This window comes from Ambystoma mexicanum, chromosome 2p (genome assembly GCF_040938575.1).
Source record: "Ambystoma mexicanum isolate Mex_15411 chromosome 2p, UKY_AmexF1_1, whole genome shotgun sequence".
Classification (NCBI taxonomy): Eukaryota; Metazoa; Chordata; class Amphibia; order Caudata; family Ambystomatidae; genus Ambystoma; species Ambystoma mexicanum.
Window position 1 is genome coordinate 1,258,499,316 of NC_090923.1, and position 21,370 is coordinate 1,258,520,685.

Consider the following 21,370-nt stretch of genomic DNA (forward strand, 5'->3'; position numbering starts at 1 on the left):
ACATTTGATAAGATGTGCCTTTTCCACATGCATATAGTTCATATGTAAACTTTACCATTTGACAAGACCGAATGGAGAAATGTAGTTGTGTTGCGTTAATATTACAGACCAGTCTAGGTGCTTCTCATAGAGAGGCAGCAGGCAATTTGTGAGAGAAACCAGATATTAGCATTGAAACCAAAATGTCTCCTTCCAACCTTCTCTCATGTGTTTCCAGATGGCAGACAGCAAATGTTCATATTGCTTCCTCTAAAAGGTGGTTTGCAGACTTAACTGAAAGTAGACAAATATCCATAACAAGGACCTCTAGCGCACTCAACTGTGGAACACACTGCTTTCTCCAAATCCTGGGCAGCAGCGATCTGAAAACACTCTTCAAATAAACATAGCATAGAAGATGACAGGCTTGAATTAATAGAGACGAAGCAATAACCTTCCAATGCCTGCAACTTTAAAAACGTCCTTATGTTATGGATCTGAAATGGGGGCAAAGGGACATCGTTTGGACAATGTGGACAGAGTTTGTTGAAGGGGCGAAATCTGGTGAAGGTGCAAAGTCTTGGAGAGGTGGAGTAAAGTTGGGGGGCGCATGCACTTATTTGGGCCTACGGCAGCAGAAAGCCTAAATATGCCACTGTCCACCATGTTGCTGCATGACTTATTCAGCAATTGACCGAATCATTCCCGTCCTACCAAACTACATTGGCTTCCTTTGCAGGCCAGGCATCTCCTCTCCAGTTGGTTGGTCATAGCATTTCGTGTTAGAATGTATTTTGAGTTATTTTATATAAAGATGTGTAATTTCCTGGTTGATTAGTAAAATACCTTGTTCAAAGTATTCTTTCTTACATTTATAGAACTCATTTTTATCTTTCCTTGGTTTACACAGTGATCAATGTGCCACCTACAGCACAAAACAGTGGTCAAGCATCACCCCCACAACGTGGCTACCAGAACCCTGGCGGCCCTGCAGTGATGATAGGGAACATGAGCCGAGAAACACCAATGCGAACCACATGCCCGGCCTGTCAGCAGCCAATCGTCACCAGCATCAGCTATACTTCTGGTGCCATGGCATGGCTATTGTGCATACTCCTCGCTCTACTTGGGTAAGCCCCTTTGCTGATGCTCATGTAACATATGTGTATGTTGTATTCATTGAAACCTAGCATGCTCTGTTTCTTTGACTCAGTTCATAGGAAACCTGTTTAAGGCTTACACATGCTTTTTAGAAACCATGTTTTTTCTTATTTCTTATGGAGGATTAGGGGCAGGTATTCTAATTCGCAAATTCTCCCCCACCCTCCAATTCGCTCCGCCATTCAAATCCGAATGCATCTCTGCCAGCCACCAATGTGCTGCTCGAGCAAATGCATTGGATGCCAATGGAATACACTAGCTATTTGCTGCTCAAAGCTAGTGGATTCAATAGGTATCTGTGTAAATGACTCTCCAATGGAAAGAGGGACATATGATTATGTTGATTAGTCAGTGCAAACAATGGACGGAAACTCTGCTGTTCCTGGATTTCACTGCTTTTTTTTGTACTCCAAAGTGCAAACGATAACAATTATGCTGTCTCCGCGAAAGTACACATGTTTGAGGGTCCCTTCTGTGCAATTTTCAGAGACTTGGAACATGAAACCTGTTATTAGGAAAGAAGGACAGTGTAGTGCACTAGTGAGAAACATGCAACGGCAGTGTGCACGCTAACTTAGTAAGAGGGCTGCATTGATTTCTTCAGTAGTGAAATGTAAGATATAACTTCAAGAGCAGGCCCCACACATTTTTTAAAGAATCGGTGAGGGATGTATACCATTTCGAATTGTTGGACTAAGACAGTGGGGGTCATTACGAGGTTGGAGGTAGCCATGGCGCTATTAGCGCCATGGCTGCCCCCTTACCGCATACCGGGTCCGGGTTCCCTGAATGGGAATTACCTGGCCATTCCAACCTTGGAGGACCCGGTATTTCCCCATTCAGGGAACCCATCATTATTCCCATTCGAACTCCCATAGGGCTCAATGGGAATGGGGACCATGCTAACAACAGTCCCGTTAAAAACGGGCCTGTCGTTAGCATGCTAGCCCTTTAGCGGCTCCCACTAAGGGCGCCTGGTAAAACCAGCGCCCCTTAGCGGGACCCACTAAAGGACCTCGTAATGCGGTGGTAAGGGGTTAACGGCAGCGGCACCTTTACCGGCGCAGTTAACCCCTTACCTCCAACCTCATAATGACCCCCAGTATCTTTTTTGGTTTTTGGTTTTTGGTTTTAGTTAAGAAAGTATGCAGAACTTCGATTGAATAATAAGGATTACACTAACATTCTTTATTGCTCAACCTCCAAAGAATTTCAAGTATTAGGTTACATCATAAGGACAGAAAAATGTTGGACTATGTTGAAACACAGATTGATACCAATGTGTTGTATTTAAACTGTGTGTGATGACCCAGGAATAACTGTTTGTATCTTTGTTCTTGGGCAAGGTATGAATGGTAATATATTTTGTCACATTTAAGTGCCTGTGATCTTATGATTTTACCATAATTGCATTTTTAGGAAACTATTAAAGTAAATGTTGTAATAGCAAAGAGTTCATTTAGCCATTGTTTAAGTACATTGAATTTTGAACAGAGTTTTTTCCTGTTGGTCCAGAAACTAGAGACACAACCATCCCTTTATATATTATTATAGTAGCACATATGTTCGACAGAAACTTCGTTGGATGATTTTGAGTACCAAATATATATTTTGTCACTTCAAGGTGTCTTTTAAACCATGTATGTGCTGAGATTCGCTGGAATGAGTCAGGTGTCACTTTTTGTTCTTTTTTTAATTGGCTGTTTTGTTGATATTGTTTTTCTGATGGCTATGCCCATCCCGTCTACCAGCGCACAAAGACGTCCACACTGAAACACCTGACGTACCAGAAAACCTCTGCGACTACCAATGAAAAGAAAATTCGGTATAGCTGGTCGCACATCAAATCTTGAACAATAGCAGTCTATCGTATACCACCAACAGTGCCCACTCACGTGTCTGACCTTGGGTTGCTTAGTGGAGCCTAGCCAGCCACCTCAGCCCTAAGCCGGCGATAATGCACACAAGCATTTCTTAATCTAAAACTATTAAAAACCTCCACCACATTGGCTACGGTCACCGAGGGCGTTCCAACTACAAAGCGCATTGAGGCCATACAAATGGGGAAAGAGCGCTATATAAATAACCAAAGGCAATACAATACAATATAATCTCAATAAAAAGATTTTTGTTTAAAGAAATAGCACAACCCTCTCCCTGAATTTGTGACATGTTGAAGAGGACATTGGGAAATGCTAGCTTCCAACAATCAGTGCCTTATTCTGATGGAGAGTCAATGATACACGTTTACGCTGAGATATGAAAAGTAAGAGGAATTTCTTGGCTATGCCCGGATGCCACATTTCAGACCACAATCAGGAGGAGGGCACAGGAGAGTAGAGAGTAGGAAAGAAGGGCAGCGGCATTCACAGCTAAGGCCAATCGTTGCAACCCTGCCCCTGGAAAACAAATGGGCGGAAAAGGGAAGAGAGAAGGAAAAGGAAGTGAGAAAGGCCAGGGTACATTTTCAGCTAATTCTGAAAATAGCATTCACATGGAAAATGGGTCACATGCGCATTCATATATCTGTGATTTGAAAGACCAGATTCCTTTCACCTCCATTAAATCTACATTTAACATAGGAAAACTGGCAGTACCAGACTCCCTGCAAGGTTCCTTTGCTCAAATAAATTTAGTTAGGAGGAATAGGAGAATTTTTGATCTGCCAAGAGATGAATGTGTGAAAGTTATGAAGCTATTTCAGTGGTAAGGATGTCTGTGCTGCAGAGCCCTGAGGTGGTACTTATAATTAAATTGGCAAGGGCCACAGTTTGAATTTCAGTATACCATTTGCTGTATATTAGTCCAAGATTTGGGACCTTCACCCCTTCGTCTAGCCTTTAACAAAATTAAATTACAGCCACAAAATCTAAAAACAAAAAAAGAACACACAGCATTCTACACCCCGATGATATGGTATGGCGCCATTCTCTTTATATATTATAACGGTTTCTATGTCCCAGGTAGTGGGATGTTGTCGCTCTTACCCTCAAAGTCTTGGGCACACCATTATTATAATGTGAACATACATGCTATACCAGTGCAGTCTAGTACTCAATTGATGATGTATGCTATTCCAAATACTGCCAGACTGCGTAAGAAGAGTTCAATTTTTCATCGTGACATCAAAACGGATGGATACTGCAGCTGATTAAAACACTCATCCAACCCAGAATGTAGCCTCTCCAATCCTGCCCTGATGGCTTCTGTACACACAAGTCTCTTTCAGCTGGTGACCATCTTATCAAAACCTCAACCGAGTTATTGAATGCTGTTGGAGCAGCCTTCTTCCAATGTATCACAAATCAGTGCTTAACCTGGTATAAGCCCCAGCGCAATGAATTGTCTCATGACCCTCCCATTTTTACTTTTAGGAATTTTACCCTGAGAAAATGGTCAAGTGCCAGATCTGATTCTGTTGGTTCTGCTAAGAGCAGCCACACTTGAGGATAACTCCATACCACATGCAAGAAGTTAGCTGGCTGCATCTTGCATGTCATGCACGCAGCAGGGCCAGTGCTCCAGAAAAGACTTTGAAGCAGGAGCAATTTACTCTCTATTTTTTAAATTTGGGAGTAAAATGATTTTTTGGGGAGTAAAAAGGTATCTAGATTGCCAAATGGGAGCATTTTATGAGCGAGTAAAAATGTTTTAACTGGAAAACTTGAAATTATTTTGAATAATTATCACTTTGCAACTAGTTACTTATGCACATTAATGTATATATGTTTACTTCTTCCAATCGGGCATTAATAATAGTAGTTTTCTCCTCTTGTCTTACATGCACAACTGCTCCAAACATATCCATGGAGCTGTTGGGTGAAAGCATGGTCGAAAGGTCCAAGGTGTCTGTTTCCTTCTTTTTGTTGGGAGTATTTTTACTACCTATTTTTATTTTTTGGGAGTATTTCCCTAATTTTAGGGAGTAACCGTGTCTGATACACATCTGGAGTTATACTAGGAAAGCCCAACTCTCTGAACTGTGGGCATGGTTGCAGGCTATGATAAAAACTGGTTTGTTGGGATATTCCACTTCCCACAACAAAAGTCATGGAATGCCATAGCATTTCCCTCATCATATTGGTCCACTGTTGTTCTGCATCCCTTCACACCTCATACCCTGCTCTGGGTATCACTAATAGGTCCATCAAACATTCATTTGCCCCATGGAGGGATCTTGTGTGCCACTATGTACCTGCTCTTTTTCGTGGGTCTAGCCCAGCCCATATATTGTGCTTCATTCATACTGGCAAAGGCAGGTCCTTATCTTCTGCAGCATCTGCCCATAGCAGATTCAAGAGCTCCTGCTCACCGTTCATGCCACGTACCATTCTACCAGGTTGATCAAGTGCATCATCACCCCACAACTGCACCAAATGTAACAACTGCGCCACATAACAGCACATTTTCAAATGTGAGGCACCCAGTCCGCCCTTCTCCATGGACAGTTTCAGGGTGTACAGTTTGATTCTTCCCATAAGTGAAAGGGTAGGTTGGGCTACTTAATTATAAAATTGGCGAACTTGTGAGTATATTCTCTAAATGCTCACAATAAACTGCTTCAAATACTTGAGCATTACACCCAAGTATTTGAAGGAGTCTGTAGATACATTTAATGGTAGATTGGAGATCCAACCACCCTCAGTTCCTGGCTGAGGATACAACAATGGGCCTCATTACACGGAAGGCGGTAATGGTTAACGGCCACCGTTAATGGTAACGGTGACCGTTAACCATTACCGCCTTACTACGAGGTCCCTTAGCGGGTTGGTGCTTTAACGCCTGCTTTTTGCAGGTGTTAAAAACCAACCCGCTAAGGGACCTCGGAGCTAATTACGGCACCGCAAAATTGCGGTGCCGTAATTAGCGCCTTCCCCATTCCCATAGAGCCCTATGGGGCAGAAATGGGAATGGGGAAGGGCAATGGCGGAAGGGGGATTTACCGCCCCACCAACCTTGGAATGGGGCGGTAAATCCCCTTTCCGCCAAGGCTAATAGCGCCATGGCTCACCGCCTTCCGTGTAATGAGGCCCAATGACTTAGACCAATTAATTCTCAGACCCGATATCTGCCCATATGCTCAATCTCATGGAGTATCATCAGCATTGTTATGCACCAGCTGCTGCATGTGTAATTAAATATCGTCTCTATATAAGAAGATTATATGATGTCTTCCATCCAAAGTAATGCATCGGTTGGCATATTTCATTCTTAGGTTAACTGCCAAGGGCTCTATAACTAGCGTAAACAGTAGCAGCAACAGAGGGCAGCGTTGCCACCTGCCCCTACTATGGAAAAACATTCCTGATTTAATGACATTGGTCCTAAATTTGGCTACCAGAACATTGTATAATATCAATATCCACCTCTGAATCACTAGCCAAAATCCATTCCTTTGAAATGCAATTTGCATAAACTCCCATCTGACAGAGTCAATACCTCTCATTACTCGCCCTGTCCCTCACCCGATCCAGCACCAAGGACAGCCTGCGGAGACTAATGGTGGATTTCCAACCTTCTATGAAGCCTGTCTGATCTTCAGCTACTAGTCCAGGTGCTAACTTTGCGATTCTCCCAATCAATATCTTACTGATGATTTTCAAATCTATGTTTTATTAAGGACAGCAGTCTATATGACCCACATTTGGTCTCAGATTTGCCACGTTTTAATAGCAGTATTATTGATGCCTCTCTCAATGTAGGCGAGTCGGCCTGTCTCCATGGCTTCCATTTACAGGTCATGTAAATACAAAATTAATAGTTCACCAAACATGGCATAGAACTCACCCTGCAATCCATCTAGACCCGGGGCGTTGCCATTTGGGAGATTCAAAATCATGCACTGTATGCAGCCTGAGTGATGGGGTTCTCTAGGGTCTCATAATCAGATTGGGCTAATCGTGGCAAGAATATGTCCTCAAGATAACACAGAACATATCCCTCACTTGACTCAATGCACCCACTATATAGCCCTGAGTAAATCTTTAAATGTCTTATTAATTAGCATTGGGTCATGAATAATGTGCCCCTCAGACATTTCAATTTGGTTAATTAGCTTATTGTCTCGTGATTTTGTCATCATCCACTTTAGCCTGCTTTATCTCCAGACTCATGATATTAGTGTATTCATGCTGTCCAAATTGCTAAGCCTTTCTTGAGAGGTATTCTGTGTTTCCCATGTCTCCCCAGCTCCTCGACCCCTGTCACGTCTAAATGATGCAAAACACTGAGTACCCGAATCTGCCGTTCTAGGTACGTAATTTCTTTATTTAGCATATGTCAGAATCCCCATGTCTTAGACATTGTGACAGCACATGTTTGCTTTAAAGAGTTCCCATAGTACCCCACTAGAGTCCACTGCGCCCTTGTTTCGGTCAAAAAACTCATAGATCTCTTCCTTTATTATATGCCTGTAGGTCACATGTTTTAATGCCATGGGTTGCGGTCTCCATTGTGACATCAGAGTGGCATTCCTCCTTATGTTCAGTGCAATTTTCAATCGTGAGTGATCAGAGATTGACTTAAGAATTCCACCTGACATGCCCTGTGTGCATATGAACTGCATATACACATCATGTCAATGCACAAGAATGTATTGTGTATCTGTGACCAAAACAGATATCCTGCAGTACAACGGCAGCGATCCCTTGATATGTCGCTCAATTGGAACTTATCGAGCACTTGTATTAGAATTCTAGCTGCTTATTGTAGGGGACGACCAGAGCTTCTGGAGCTATCCAAGCACGTGTCAAGGATACAAATAAACTGCCCACCCCATATAATCGCATTTCCCGTCCGGTCTCATAGCATCACGGACATCTTTTCGAAAAACACTGGCTCATCTACATTTGGTGCATAAGTGTTTAGTAAGAGCACCTTTATTCCGTTATACAGGCCTCTCACCCCCATTAATCTGCCAGAATTGTCTGAGAACTGTTTTTGTAATAAGAAATTGAATTGCAGAGCCATCCAGATCGCAACTCCTCTGGCATCTGAAGAGAAGGGTGAGCAATATAATGGGCCTTTCAGCTTATTGTGTAGCTCTTTAGGTTCCGAGCCTGAACGATGCATTTCTCGGAGCATTGTAAGCTCAATTCTATGACCCTGTTGCTTTTGGCTACACTGTTGATACCCCAGATATTCCATGAAACACAAACCATAGCGTTTTTAGCAGCTACAGTTTCGGTTCCATTTCCATATGCCATATATTCACCGTGGAATTAATTGCACCCGTTCTCCCCCTTCTCTCCACATCAGCTGAGAAACATGCCTTTCCCAACATAAAAGTTAACCAGACAATTTCTCAGGGGTAAAAGGTTTGTCTTGGAAGCCAGACAATGCATAGCAAAACTGGTTTGAATCCTGGGCTCGTGCTTAGAAACTGGTCCCTGGTATTAAGCGCTTTGTAAAAGAACATTTATAATAAGATTGTAATTATAAAAGGCCTAAGGAAGCTGGCCCTCTCAAGTCACCTGACAGGCCAGAATAGACGTGTGTGTTGCATTCCACCAATATTAACGTACCCAACCATGCATATCCCTGTGAACTACTTTAATATAGTCGCTCATTACATTTTGAAGCATTGTGCTCTTGGTATCTTCCTGACCCCATTTGGTCTCAGAGACAGTCTCAGGAGCTCATGTTTAATTGGGGTGTAACGTTAATGGAAGGCATAAAAGCTGTGTAAGATTTGTACGACTTCCATTAACGTTACCCCCCATTTTCATTCATTTGTAAGGCGGGCAGGAGGGATGAAACGCAACTTGCATTTCCGCCACCTTCCTTCCTCTCCGTCATACAAAGGCTCCGACATTTGCACCGACAATTGATTTTAATACTGCTGCAAATGCTGGAAAGCCCTATGGGGTCTGCCAGATTTATGTATCAACATAAAGCAGGCGGAGTCCATGGGGATCCATTGTAAACACTACCTGCCATGCTTGCATGGCAGGCAGTGTTCACAATTGAAATTAAACCCTCCCTGACAATGAAGCATGCTGGGCAGGGTTTAATTGTAATTGTGAGCGCTGCTTGCCATGAGAGCATGGCAAGCAACACTTTCAATTAAAACTAAACTCTGCCTGGCATGCAAAGATGTCAGGCAGCATTTACTCACTTTTCACAGTGGAGTGCAAAAGTGCAGTGCAAACGGTGGATTACACACTTGTACACTGCCCTTTTGCCCTGTACTTTTGCACTCCGCTGTGCAAATGGAAAACATTTGGTGGCAGGAATCCATTTACGATACAGTGCAAACGTAACGGCTGATTGCCGTCAAATTACACTTAGGGGCAAATGAGCTGTTCAGTGTTGTTTTGGCAGTCTCTCCACAAATCTTAAGACATCCTTTGGGTCTGTAATGGTGCTCATTCAAATCCTTCCCAGTCAATGAGATAGAAGAAAACTTTGCCGAGTTCCCCACCACAGGGAATGCCTCTGGCTCCTGGAATTATTCAGCAACTCTGCTAAGAAACTGGTGGACACTCATGCCCCCCTAAAATCCAGCCGTCCAAAGACCAAACCATCTGCCCCATGGTAAACTGTGAGATAGTCTCCAACAAATGCCCAATCAGAGCTCTGGAGAAATGGTGGCTCAAAAACCATAACTCGGGACGCCTCACCAACCTCAAATCTCTTCACACAAGCCATAGGATTCTGATTGCTGAGGCCAAAGCTGCTTACTACTCCACCACCATTGCGGCAGCCTCCAACAGGAGCACATCCTTCTTTCAAGTATTAAAGCATTGTACCAACCCTGCACCCAACCACAAGGTACCAGCAACTCAGGAGAAATGCAATGGAATCAACACATGTTTTATTGAAAAAAATAGACAAAATCTGAGAGACCATTGAATCAACCTGTCACAGCATTAGCATCACCTGCATGCACACTGCCATGCCCCCACCCTCTGATCTCCTAAAAAGGATTTACTCCCTCAAACCTACTTCTTACTCTGACAATATAATTTCGACCTCCATCATTAAACAATTAACGGCCCCAGCGCTCAATGCCCTCCTCAGTATCGTGAATGCCTCCCTCATAGAAGGATAATTCCCTGACACCCTCAAAACTGGTCTCAAACAACCTCTTTTGAAAAAAACAACCCTAGATCCAGATGACCTAGCCAACTACCGGCCCATTAAGAACCTCCCGTTTGTTGGCAAATCTTGGAAAAAGTAGTTGCTACACAACTACTCGCCAGAATCGAACAACTCCACCTCCTAAATGACTATAAGTCAACGTTCCACCCCAAGTGTAGCATTGAGACAGCCATCATCCAATGGTGGACGATGCCCTCCAAATCATAGATAAGGGTGACTCATGCCTCCTCATCCTACTTGACCTCTCGGCTGCATTCAACACCATTGACCACCTCATCCTTCTCTCCCTCCTTGCTGACAGGATTGGATTCTCTGGCACTGTCCTGAATTGATTTACCTGGTACCTCTCAGGCAGACATCAGGCTGTCTGTTCAAATGAACTTGTTGCATACTAACTGATTCCAGGTCTCCTGCGGAGTCCCCCAAGGGTCCATCCTCTCACCAATCGTTTTTGACCTTTACATGAAGCCTTTGGGCACTCTCCCCAAAGATCCCAATACAGCCATTCACCAATACGCGGATGATACTCAGTTGTACATGAGAGTAATCAGCGCACAGGACATAATTTGTCTCTGCAATTACCTAGCCATCATCCACTCTTGGATTTTGATGCCAACCTCAAACTAATCCCAATCGAAGGCTGAAGCCCCCCCACTAAAAACAACTTCTCCAACATTGGCTCAATGATATGCGCTTAGAAGGATTTGATCTACAACTCTCAGACTCAGACACAGCTAAATCCATAGTCTTCACCATTGACAGCAGCCTGCCCTTCCAGAAACACATATTCATGAAGGCCCAAATTGGCAGGCTCAGAATCTCTACCCTTTGAAAAATCAAACCCTTCATGGACTTCCAGACCATAGCGCAGGCCATTGTGGTCTTGCACATCGATGGCGGAAATGCTCTCCTGATAGGGCTCCTAGCTGCTCACTTGGCTAAGGTAAAAGCAGTCCACCATGCTGCAGCATGTCTTATTACAGGAGCCTGACAATTTGACCAAACTAACCCCATCCTACACAGGCTACATTGGCTTCCACTCCAAGCCAGGATACTGTTCAAGACTGCATGTATCTTCTACAAAGCAATCACTAGTAGCACAACAGTGTACCTAGCGGCTAACCTCCACAAATCTGGTGGCACACATTCTTTGTGCACCATATCGAACAAACGGCTTGAATCACAACTCGTCCGCAAAGACAGTACCCGTAAACAATCCTAATCTTGTCATGCACCCATCTCTGGACCTTGATCCCAGTGTTGGCTTGGAATGCACCCACAATTCTCCAAATTTTGCAAATCTCTCAAAACATGGCTCTTTCAACAACACCTGACCAAGGACTAATTCCAATGGATGCACATACCAATGCACAGATCTCACAGTACTGCGCTACTGTTAAAAGATGGCAGCCGAAGTGAAAGCTACCCACACTCTGTGGAGAGCTTTGCTTCTGCTGAGCTAGGTCCACCCTTTAAACAATAAAAACAAAATAAATTAATATCTGTAAAGAAATGTCTCTTTCAGTTCACATCCACTCTCAAACGTGCGGGAAACAGCAATGCATACTGGAGATTTTTTTTTGCAAAGCAATTTCTTAACACCAGTGTAAGCCTGTCTCTGCTTCTGTGTCCCCACAACATAGTATGAGTAGAGCGACAGCCTGGTTCCATTATACACTAAATCCCATTTCTCTCTGGCTGCCGCCAATATCTTGACCTTGTCTTGATACTTGAAGCATTTCATGATAATGGCCCTCAACAGTGCTCTGGGAATTGGTTGTTGCGGTAGCATCCCATGTGCCCTGTCTAAGGTCAAACCACACAGCTCCTCTACTTCAGGCAGCAGAGTAGGTAGGAACACCTCTAGGAATGTTTGTAATCTGCCCTTTTGAGTGTCCTCCGCCAGCCTTAGCAGGAGTTTATTACTTCGGAACCCGCAATCTTCCAGGTCGACAACCTTACTTTTGAGTTCAGCGTATTTGCTCTTTACATCTGTCACGTCCTTCATAGTGCTCACAAGCAAATCCTCCATTCCTGACACTCATTGCTCCATTTCGGTTGCTATCTCTCTTAGCTTGTCCAACTCATAGCAGATCAGTGTGACGCTTTGTGTGAGCATGTCAAGTTGCTCCGAAATATTGTTATTGCCTTCAATGATCAACTGTTTAAGATCGCTGTTGGGTATGCTGTCTGTGGTCATCGCCGCTTGCTTATTTCTGTTATTGTCCCCAGCTGTTCTCTCCATATCTGGTGATTGTGCTACGCCCCCAGCTGCAAAACTCTGCCGTATTGTGTACTTGTGTGCCATTACCACAGATGTTTTTGTAGTCTTCTTCCTGGGCATCCGAGAGGAAACTTTGATCTGCTGTGATTAGCGGGGGTTTATTTCACTCGGCTGGATTCCTTGATGCTATGTCTCCTGCTAGCTGACTTTGCAATATGACTGGTGCTCTTCTGGGCGCCCACACTGTGACCAACGTGCAAGCCCGAACAATGGCAGAACATCGCTCCTTGCTACAGGTGACAAGGACCTAGCCAACCCTCCCCAGCGAGGCAGCCAGGGAGCTCATCATCGTACACAGCTCTGAAGCTATGTGCTGAATGCCTCCAATCGCTCTGGCGCCTCTCTGTGTGCCGATGCTCCAATCTGCCCAGGAGAGCGATCCCACTATGCAACCCTCGTGGAGTGCAGCCAGCCCTCAGTTACCATGTGCCGCTCCTCACTCTCTTTGGCTCACTGCTGGGCACCACACACCTCTGGAAGCCCCAGCGCCGCCCCCTCCGCCAGCGCTCTCTGACAAGGAGCACACCAGAAGTTCTAGCAGAGAATGTCACCGGGGTCGCTCCCGTTGCATGCAACCATGGAACTGTTGCTCTGGAAGTTTCAATGCCCTTCTTAAGGACACAACACTCGACTGACACTGCTCGACCAGTCCCACTGCATCACCGCCTGCAGATGCTTCCTTGTTTGCTGACGTCTGCAGGCCTCTAGCAGAGTGTGGGTGCTCCCCATTCCTGGTGCAGCCTGCCTTGAGAGCATCCAGGAATATTTTGGGAGCATCAGCGATTGCAAGCAGAGTCCCGGCTTCAGCTCAACTACATTCCAAACCACTACACAGCATTCCCTGCTTCAGGATAGTAGCAGAGTATTTGGTGACAGAGTGGCAGATCTTTACTGTTTCTTGACGCCACACCCGCTAGAGAGTTGTGCTATTTTGTTCATTGATATTGCTGATAGGTCTAGTTAATATTGTGAAATTTTGAAAACCACTGTGACCCCCAATCAACCATAAATGTGTCAGTCGTTTTGGACACACATTGAAATCATTTTAAGTAAAGTTTCCAAACTGCTTTAAGGGGAATTCCAGGGCAAACTGAGTTTCTGACAAGAACACTTTGACTACAATGTGTTGACTTAAGACTGCTTATATGAAGTTGTGTGTCCAACCCATTTTCTACTTTGCCATGTGTCACAACATTTGTAGAAGTCATTGTCATGTTCTTGTGTTACGGCACCTTAAAATCTGGAATGGAGAACAGACTTCACTAGCCAGGGTTGAGGTTCATCTTTGAATCATCCTCTTTTTGTTCTTGGTCAGATCTTTGCAATCTGCAGCTCACCAGATGCCTTAGACTACTATTTTCATGATCCCTAATCATTATCGATGCTGGCTAGGGCTGATAGGAGTTGTAGTCTAAAATATCTCAAAAAGACAAATATTGCAGACCTCTTCCCTGGGAGCCCAGCAGGGGTTACCTGGTTACACTCATGTGCCAACCATTGTCAACTGATTGAAGTCAACCTCTGTTCTTGACTACATTATTAGTGGACACACATCTAACCTCTGGCACACAGGTGGACTCTGATCGCACATCTCAATTTCAAGAATATTGTGAGGGATAGAGGCAGGATAAGGTCAGTACATTTCAGGAGATTGGGTGCAGGAAAGTGATGAACTGACACCTCCTCTAGCCTTGCCCACAATTGGATGCAATTGAGCAAAGCACTTTATCGCAAATGTATAAATCTGAAAAACATATACCAAAGGACCAGGACTTGCTCTAAAGCTCAGTCTCTGTCAATATATACAAATTGGGTGGTCCGATGCCATGACATCTGTGATGGATAACCTCAGCACCAGCTTGCATTCAGAAGAACTTTAACACACTCACAGGACTACGTTTCAAAGTAACCTTGTTCAGCGAGACCACCTCTGTTTCTAGCCGGCCTAGTCTATTTATCACCTCTCAGAGCTCAAAACACTTTACTCGCTAAAGCCTCTAAATATGTACTTAGTCAATGTCGGAGTGCAATTCCCAACAATCGACTTTGTTGGTGGCATAGACTAAAATGTAACATGTATTTATTAATTATTTAGATATTGTGGGTCCTGATTGAGTGGGAACATGGCTTTAGAAAGGAAGAAAGCTGTAGATTTCTAAGGTGTTATCATTGATTCCTGTTTTATTTCCTTTCAGATGTCATTGCTGTATTATAACCAAATCAATGTGTAGTTTAGCTTTACTACTATTTGTAAATTCCTTATGCATGAAAAATGTCTGTTGATATTTTGGACTGTCATCAGTTAATTTGCACTCATTTTTGCACCACTATCCCCTTCTGCAAATTTCAAGTTCCAGGCCATAGGTTCAGGCAAGCTACCAAACAATCAGCCATTTACATATCTTAATTCATCAGGCTCTTTTCATATGTCCGCTATATAATGAGCTATGAGGATCCTACAATCTCAGGTCCTATTTTATGTTGGGTTTATTGTGAATTATTTATTTCTCAATCTTTATCTTAATTCTTCTCTCATTTCTGAAATGGCTTGCACTAGTTCTTTGCATGCGAAAACGTCTTATCATCTTAAAAAAATAGATATCACTGAATTATTTTTGCTCCTTTTGAAATGCTCTAACAAGTGAGAAAAAGCCTCAAACAAAAGTATAAAACATTGAACGGGTGGAATGAGAGCACTCATTTTTCTCCACAATCCCCAAAATACCCAGTGTCCAATATTCAAAGTCATCCGAGCATATCAGGAGACACCCATCTCGCTGCTCAGAATAGGTTGGAAGAGGGAGGACAGAGAAAACGAATCTGCTGCTGGAATGCTCCCGCCATATTTAATGCACCCAGTGACAACTGATTCACTCTCAGTGTTTGAGGTCAGATAGCATCTCTTCACCAGTATGTCTCCTGATCCTGATCCTTGTGCCAATCAAGAGATCATCTGGGGATTTGCTTATCGCTCTAGCGTTCATCATGTCACCAGCTTTATGTCTACAGCTCTGCAGGCAGCTGTGGCTCATGAGACATGACCTGCAGCTCCAGAGGTTTTGGTGGCTGCATGGGAGACTGCTAGATATTCTAGGGGGTTGAAAGGCTAGCTAGCAGATGACCATGCCTGGCAGTGGAAAGCTAGGGCCCGTTGCAGGGGGGGATCAGTTGTTAGGCAATGCAGAATATCAAGGTGACTGCTCCAAAGCAAAAATGGAGTGCATGTCCCACAGCGTGTTATGCTGGTAAGGCTTCGGAGAATGGCCAGCAGAAAAACGGTTGATACCTAATCTACAGATACAGGCATAGGTTTAACTGCATGCACACACAGACTTCAGGCCACAAGCAGAGACAAATATTCTGGATAATTGCTTTGCAGCCCTTCTCAAAGTACGGCTGATTCTATTGAAGCAGTTAGGGAGGGAGGCAGTAGTGTCAGGGCTAGATATGGATATTATTGCTGATTTAGTGAATCTGTATGGACATACTAAACAGGAAATGGATGGGTGTAAGCTATCTATGTTCTTCAAACAGCCACCCATGGAATAAGCATCCCAGAGCAGTGTCAGTCATCGACTCTAGCTTGTCGTCTGTTGACAGGGACGTCTTAAAGCCATGGAAGCTAACCCTGAATTTACAGAGGCTGACCCTGTCGAGCTGCATGAGTCAGCTTGGAAAACTGAAACCTTCATAAAACAACTTTGGTTGATCACGTTTTAGCACAGTGATGAACTTCAGGCTCTGATAGCCACTACCCACAATCTGGATGGAAAACAGTGGCAATCACTAAGAGAGTGGACACGACTGAATTACATGTGGAGCACCTTGAAATACTTGCACAGCGCAACAGCTTAACTATTTTTGCTGTCCCAGAGGACAGGGCAGTTACCTTAACTTAACACGCCTGTGATATCTGGTCCTATCATTGGTTTATGTGTTGAGTTTGTCGGGTTCATCAAGTTAAGCCAATCAGATCTCTAGCATCTCCTGAAGGAATTTTGACCACCTATATAAATCCTTTCTTACTTCCTGTATCTTTGTAGTATTTGCTGTACTGTGAGGTAAGGAGTACACATGGTACACACTTGGAAGGTATTTAGTTATTTTAGCTATGAAGCAGGGTTTTGAGGAGGCGTGAGGATTTGAAGCTGTTTGGTGTTTGTCGTTTGTCTAGTTTCTTGGTCTTTACTGTGCACCTTTGTTTTAGTGTTTGTTCAATGTGTTTAGAGTGTGTTGTTAGTTTCCCTATACCTAAAAAGAAATGAAAATCATTTTTTGCATTTTCCCTTTTGTGTCTCCTTTTACATTTTAAAAAAGACAAAGTGTCCTGCCCCTTAACCCATCTTAAAAAAAACATGCATTTAAAAAAATAAAAAGTAGTCATTTCCAGTTCCCCTTGCATGTTTGTTGTTGTTGTCTCCTCTCCCCAGTTTTTGTTCTTTTAGTTTGACCTGTACAGTTTTTTGAATTAGTATAGTAGAGTAGTTATTCAGATATATTTACTTGATATGTTGAGGTTTTACCTGGGTTCTCGGGCTGATTTGATATTTAACACTTCTAGGCTCCTAGAATTTACACCTACAAGGTTTCCAGCTTTGCTAAGTGCCATTTGTGAAACTTAGTATGGTCACAGAATCGTAACTTCAACCTGCCCAAGAGTGAGGATGCTTTTCTTTACGTCCTCAAATTAAATACATTACCTTCAGGAATTTCTGCCTTCTTATTTCTATTCAGTTCCATAATTCTTGTAAAATAATTGTATGGGCATGCTGCACAATGCTGTTTGCAGAGTCATTAGTCCAGTATCAAGATGGTCCGCGATGGAGAAACAGGGGACACCCTCTAAGACACTGCTATCAAACATGGTTGATATTCTATAAATTTAAAAACTTGAAAATAACCTATACGACCTGTAGTGTTGCTACAGGTCGAACGCTGAATTGCAGATCCTCGCTCAAAAATCTGAAGTGCTAATATTTCTCCTTCCTAAAGAGGAACTACTATTTGCTAAATGCCCTAAGTGTGCCTGGTTTGTCCAGAGTGGGTTGACAAGGTTCATTGTTTGAATAATTCTAGGGATGATAATTGCAAGATGTTTGTAGAATGGGCAGGAAGGGTGCAGACAGTACAATATGGGTCACCTGGACTAATCCAGGCGTCTCCAGAGGGAAGATTCTATTTCCTCTCAGTCATCGGTGTGAATACGTTTTGTCCTTTGTTCTGTTTATTTCGGGTTGGATAGGGGGAGGGATTTAAGAGGGCTACGAAGCCTAACAAGATTGCTGTTAAAAATGCACTTGGTTGAATCTCTGGAGACACTAACAAGGCAAAGATGTCATTGCTTGTGAATCACCATCAAAGTGTGGGAAATGGATGACATCAATACTCTCAATATGAAGGATTGAAACTCCCCAACTACAAGTACATTATAGCAAGAGAAATGAAATGACACAGCCTGACAGTACTGTGCATTCAAGAAGCCCACCATAAGAGAGCAGAGGCATATTGGTCAATGCCTTTGGTCTTCAGCACAAACAACGAAACAGGAGTGGGAATTACATGAGTTGTGGTACCGTTCTTGATAACATGCAGATTAAGAGAAATCTGGAAGGAAGTCTCCTAATGATAAAGGGACGGCTCAAAGGAACTCTGATTACCCTGAGCAATTTATATGCCTCCAACATCCAACTCTGGAAGTTCATTAAAAAAGCATTCACACAAATGGATCAATGCGCAAGAAAATCCTAGGTGGAGAATTTAATATGACTAGGAATTCCCAACTTGATTGAAGCCTGAATCTAGACAGGTTGCTAGACATAGGGGGGCAGGCGGACACTTGTTTTAAGAAGGGCATCCAGATGTATGCTTGGTGTGACACCTGGAGGGAGGTTCACTAGGCAGAGTTACACTTTCTTATCTAACCAACAGAGATCATTTACAAGGATTGATTACCTATTTATTGAAAGAGGTAGAGAATACCTCCTACAGAATGTGGACATGTATATAATCGGCGGTCGGACCACAAGATGGTACAGATGGCTTTGGCATTGGAGGTGGAAACCCACAAAGTAACCAGGTGGCAATGTAATGATACCATTATGAGTGATCAAGTCTACTGTGAATGCCTGAGAGAAGAAATAAAACACTATTTTATGACAAATTGTACCAGTGAAGAAGATTTGAATAACACTAACTGGGAAGTACCCAAAGCCACATTTATGAGGCTTCTCAAAGCATAAGGTGCATGAAACAAGAGACAAAGAAACCTCCTGGACACCAAACTATCAAAGAAATAACGTCTCTCGAAGAATGTCTTCTATTTTAGGAGGACTGCAGAGAGCAGCAGATTAATGATATCCAGTCTAAAAAGCAGGAACTAGAGAAGCATGGTCTAGCTAAGGCGTATCAATCAATCAAGAGAGTGAAACAGATGTAGTGTGAGAAAGGAGTTAAAGCAAAGACAATATTAGCCAATAGAATAAGAATGCAGGCCTTTAATAGAAAAATTAAAACAATCAGAGATGTAACAGGTCAATTATTTAATACCTCAATCAGATGGCCTGCTGCTTTGCAGAATACTACCTAAGACCTTCATTAGTGATGATGGGATAGATAAAGTTACTCTTGAAGAATATCTGCAGGGGGTAGACATCCTGAAGCTTACCCCAGAAGAGGCAGCACACTTAAGGAGACTGATACCGCAGGAGGGAATCATGGTCTCAATCAAAATCTAAAAACTGTGAAAAACCTGAGCATGGATGAATTCACTGCTAATTCTTACAAATATACTTTGCAGGCTTGTCCCCCGTCCTTGCCAAATGTTTCAAAACGTTCCTGTCAGATAGAGGGAACCCTCCATCCTTTCTTAAAGCCCTAATTATCAACATTCCGAAAGAGGGTAAAGACTCGACATACTGTTCTTCCCACAAACCGATAGCTTTGCTAAATTTCAGTGCTAAAATCTTTATGAGAATCTTGGCCTCCCATCTGGAGATATACGTTTTAGCAAAATGAATGCATTCATACCAGGGTGTTTTCATCACAGGTCGTCAATGAGCAGACAATCTAAGGAAGGTCTGTAGACTGTTGGCCTTACAAAGGGAAGAACTACCCAGCTCATTGTTTTTGGCTAGCGGTTCATAAGAAAGCCTTCAAAAGGGCTAACTGGATCTTTCTTCAGAGGGTATAGGAAATGTTTGGCTTTGGGAAAGATTGGTGACACTGGTTAAGTAAATTATACTCTCCACCAATAGCTAAAATTATACTAAACGGTACCCAATCAGAAACCATACCGCTGCATAGAGAAACTCAACAGGGGGGCTCCATTTTCCCACTTTATGCTTTAGTGATGGAGTCCCTAGCAGCCATATTAAGGGAGAATTAAGGGATAAGAGGTATTCTGGTCCAAATAATTCAATGCAACCTAGCTATTTTCGCAGATTACCTCATATTCTATGTACAAGATCCACCCACCACCCTACCTCTGACAACAGGCAGGTGGGTTACGTTTATCATATGTATTTCATGATGATTTGTACAATTACACCTGATTAAGAGATTAACACCACACACTTCATACAGGGGTTGACTGAAAATGTGTTGTTTTCTTCTGCATCTCTGTCCTACTTTATGAATGTATACAATGTTGTGAGGAATTTCATAAAAACATATTTTGAAAAAAACTGAAAGGATTCTCTGGTTCACACACAAATGGGAAGATTCTCAAGGTTTCACAAACACATGTGAAGACAAAAGGGAACAGGTATTTCTTATTGTTTTTCCATTTTTAGGCATTGAAGCGTTAAAGGGAAACACAGAGCCAAAATCGAATTGGAATACACAATTAAACAAGTCTATGTTTGTTTTTATAATCTCTTAGGTGTGAGATAAAGGGGAAAAGGATCAGAGGAAGAACATGGACATGTTATTAGCCTTGGGGGAAGTAGGAATAGAAATCAAGGTGGCAAATGGGGCCAAATAAATGGGCAGACAAAAAAGGCAGGAATAGAGACCAAAAAACATCCAGCTATAATGCACTGCCAAGAAGGATCACCAAACTCCTTCAACATATTTCAGAACTTTTCAAAAACACACGTTAGGTGTTTGCTCTGTAAACTGATTCTCCTAAACCCGCTATAGAAACTGAAAGTGATTTGGTCCTTTGGTTTGTCTCTCAAGCATCTTAGAGCACTCCAAATCTCCCCGAATGGTTTAGCGACTCTAATTGTCCCTCCAAACAGAACCCACTCCATCTAAATCCACAAAATGTGTTTGGATACCATTACTGGTTGCCAGCAAATCCTGTTGGATTTCATGGGAACTCAAATGACAATGTGAGTATTTAGCCACAAACAAGGCTGGATTGAGTATTGCCCGTCCTTATTCAGGAGTGAGGAGTTGATCATGCACAAACACCCCAAGTATTCCTAATTCCTTATTTATTCCTAATCTCAAATTGCTTCTCCTGGAGTTAATTAGATAAAATGGTGCATTTTGAGTTGTCCCTCTTGGAAACAAAACCTATTCAATCAAATCACTGATAATTAATGCATCTCTAAAGGGAGGCAACGTATCAGTTTTTGTACCCTCTGTGATAGTCTGCATCTCGTGCCTGATTAATAGTGTGGCGGATTTACAAGTCTCGAAGTTCCCTTACTCGGAGTTAGAAAGCAATCAGTCTTTTCAGATCTCAGGGTCTCCCTCCCCAAGTAAGGACACAGGGTGCCCATCCCAATTTCCAAGTCATATAATTTAAACAGCCTTGAAGTGAAATGTTCCCTATCAGAACTCTGGCTACCCTTCTCCAAGCTCCAAGTGCTACACTTCAAAAAGAAACACAAAATG

At 42.9% G+C, this 21,370-nt stretch overlaps 1 protein-coding gene across 2 annotated transcripts in view; it reads left to right on the forward strand.

The window, feature by feature from the left end:
* Window positions 1-21,370, forward strand: part of LOC138567407 (lipopolysaccharide-induced tumor necrosis factor-alpha factor homolog) — a 227,460-nt gene that overhangs the window by 173,850 nt on the left and 32,240 nt on the right. For both annotated transcript variants that reach the window (XM_069645581.1, XM_069645582.1), the window contains one exon: window positions 890-1,109. In XM_069645581.1, the coding sequence (XP_069501682.1) occupies window positions 890-1,109 (220 nt within the window). The remainder of the gene's footprint in view (window positions 1-889; window positions 1,110-21,370) is intronic.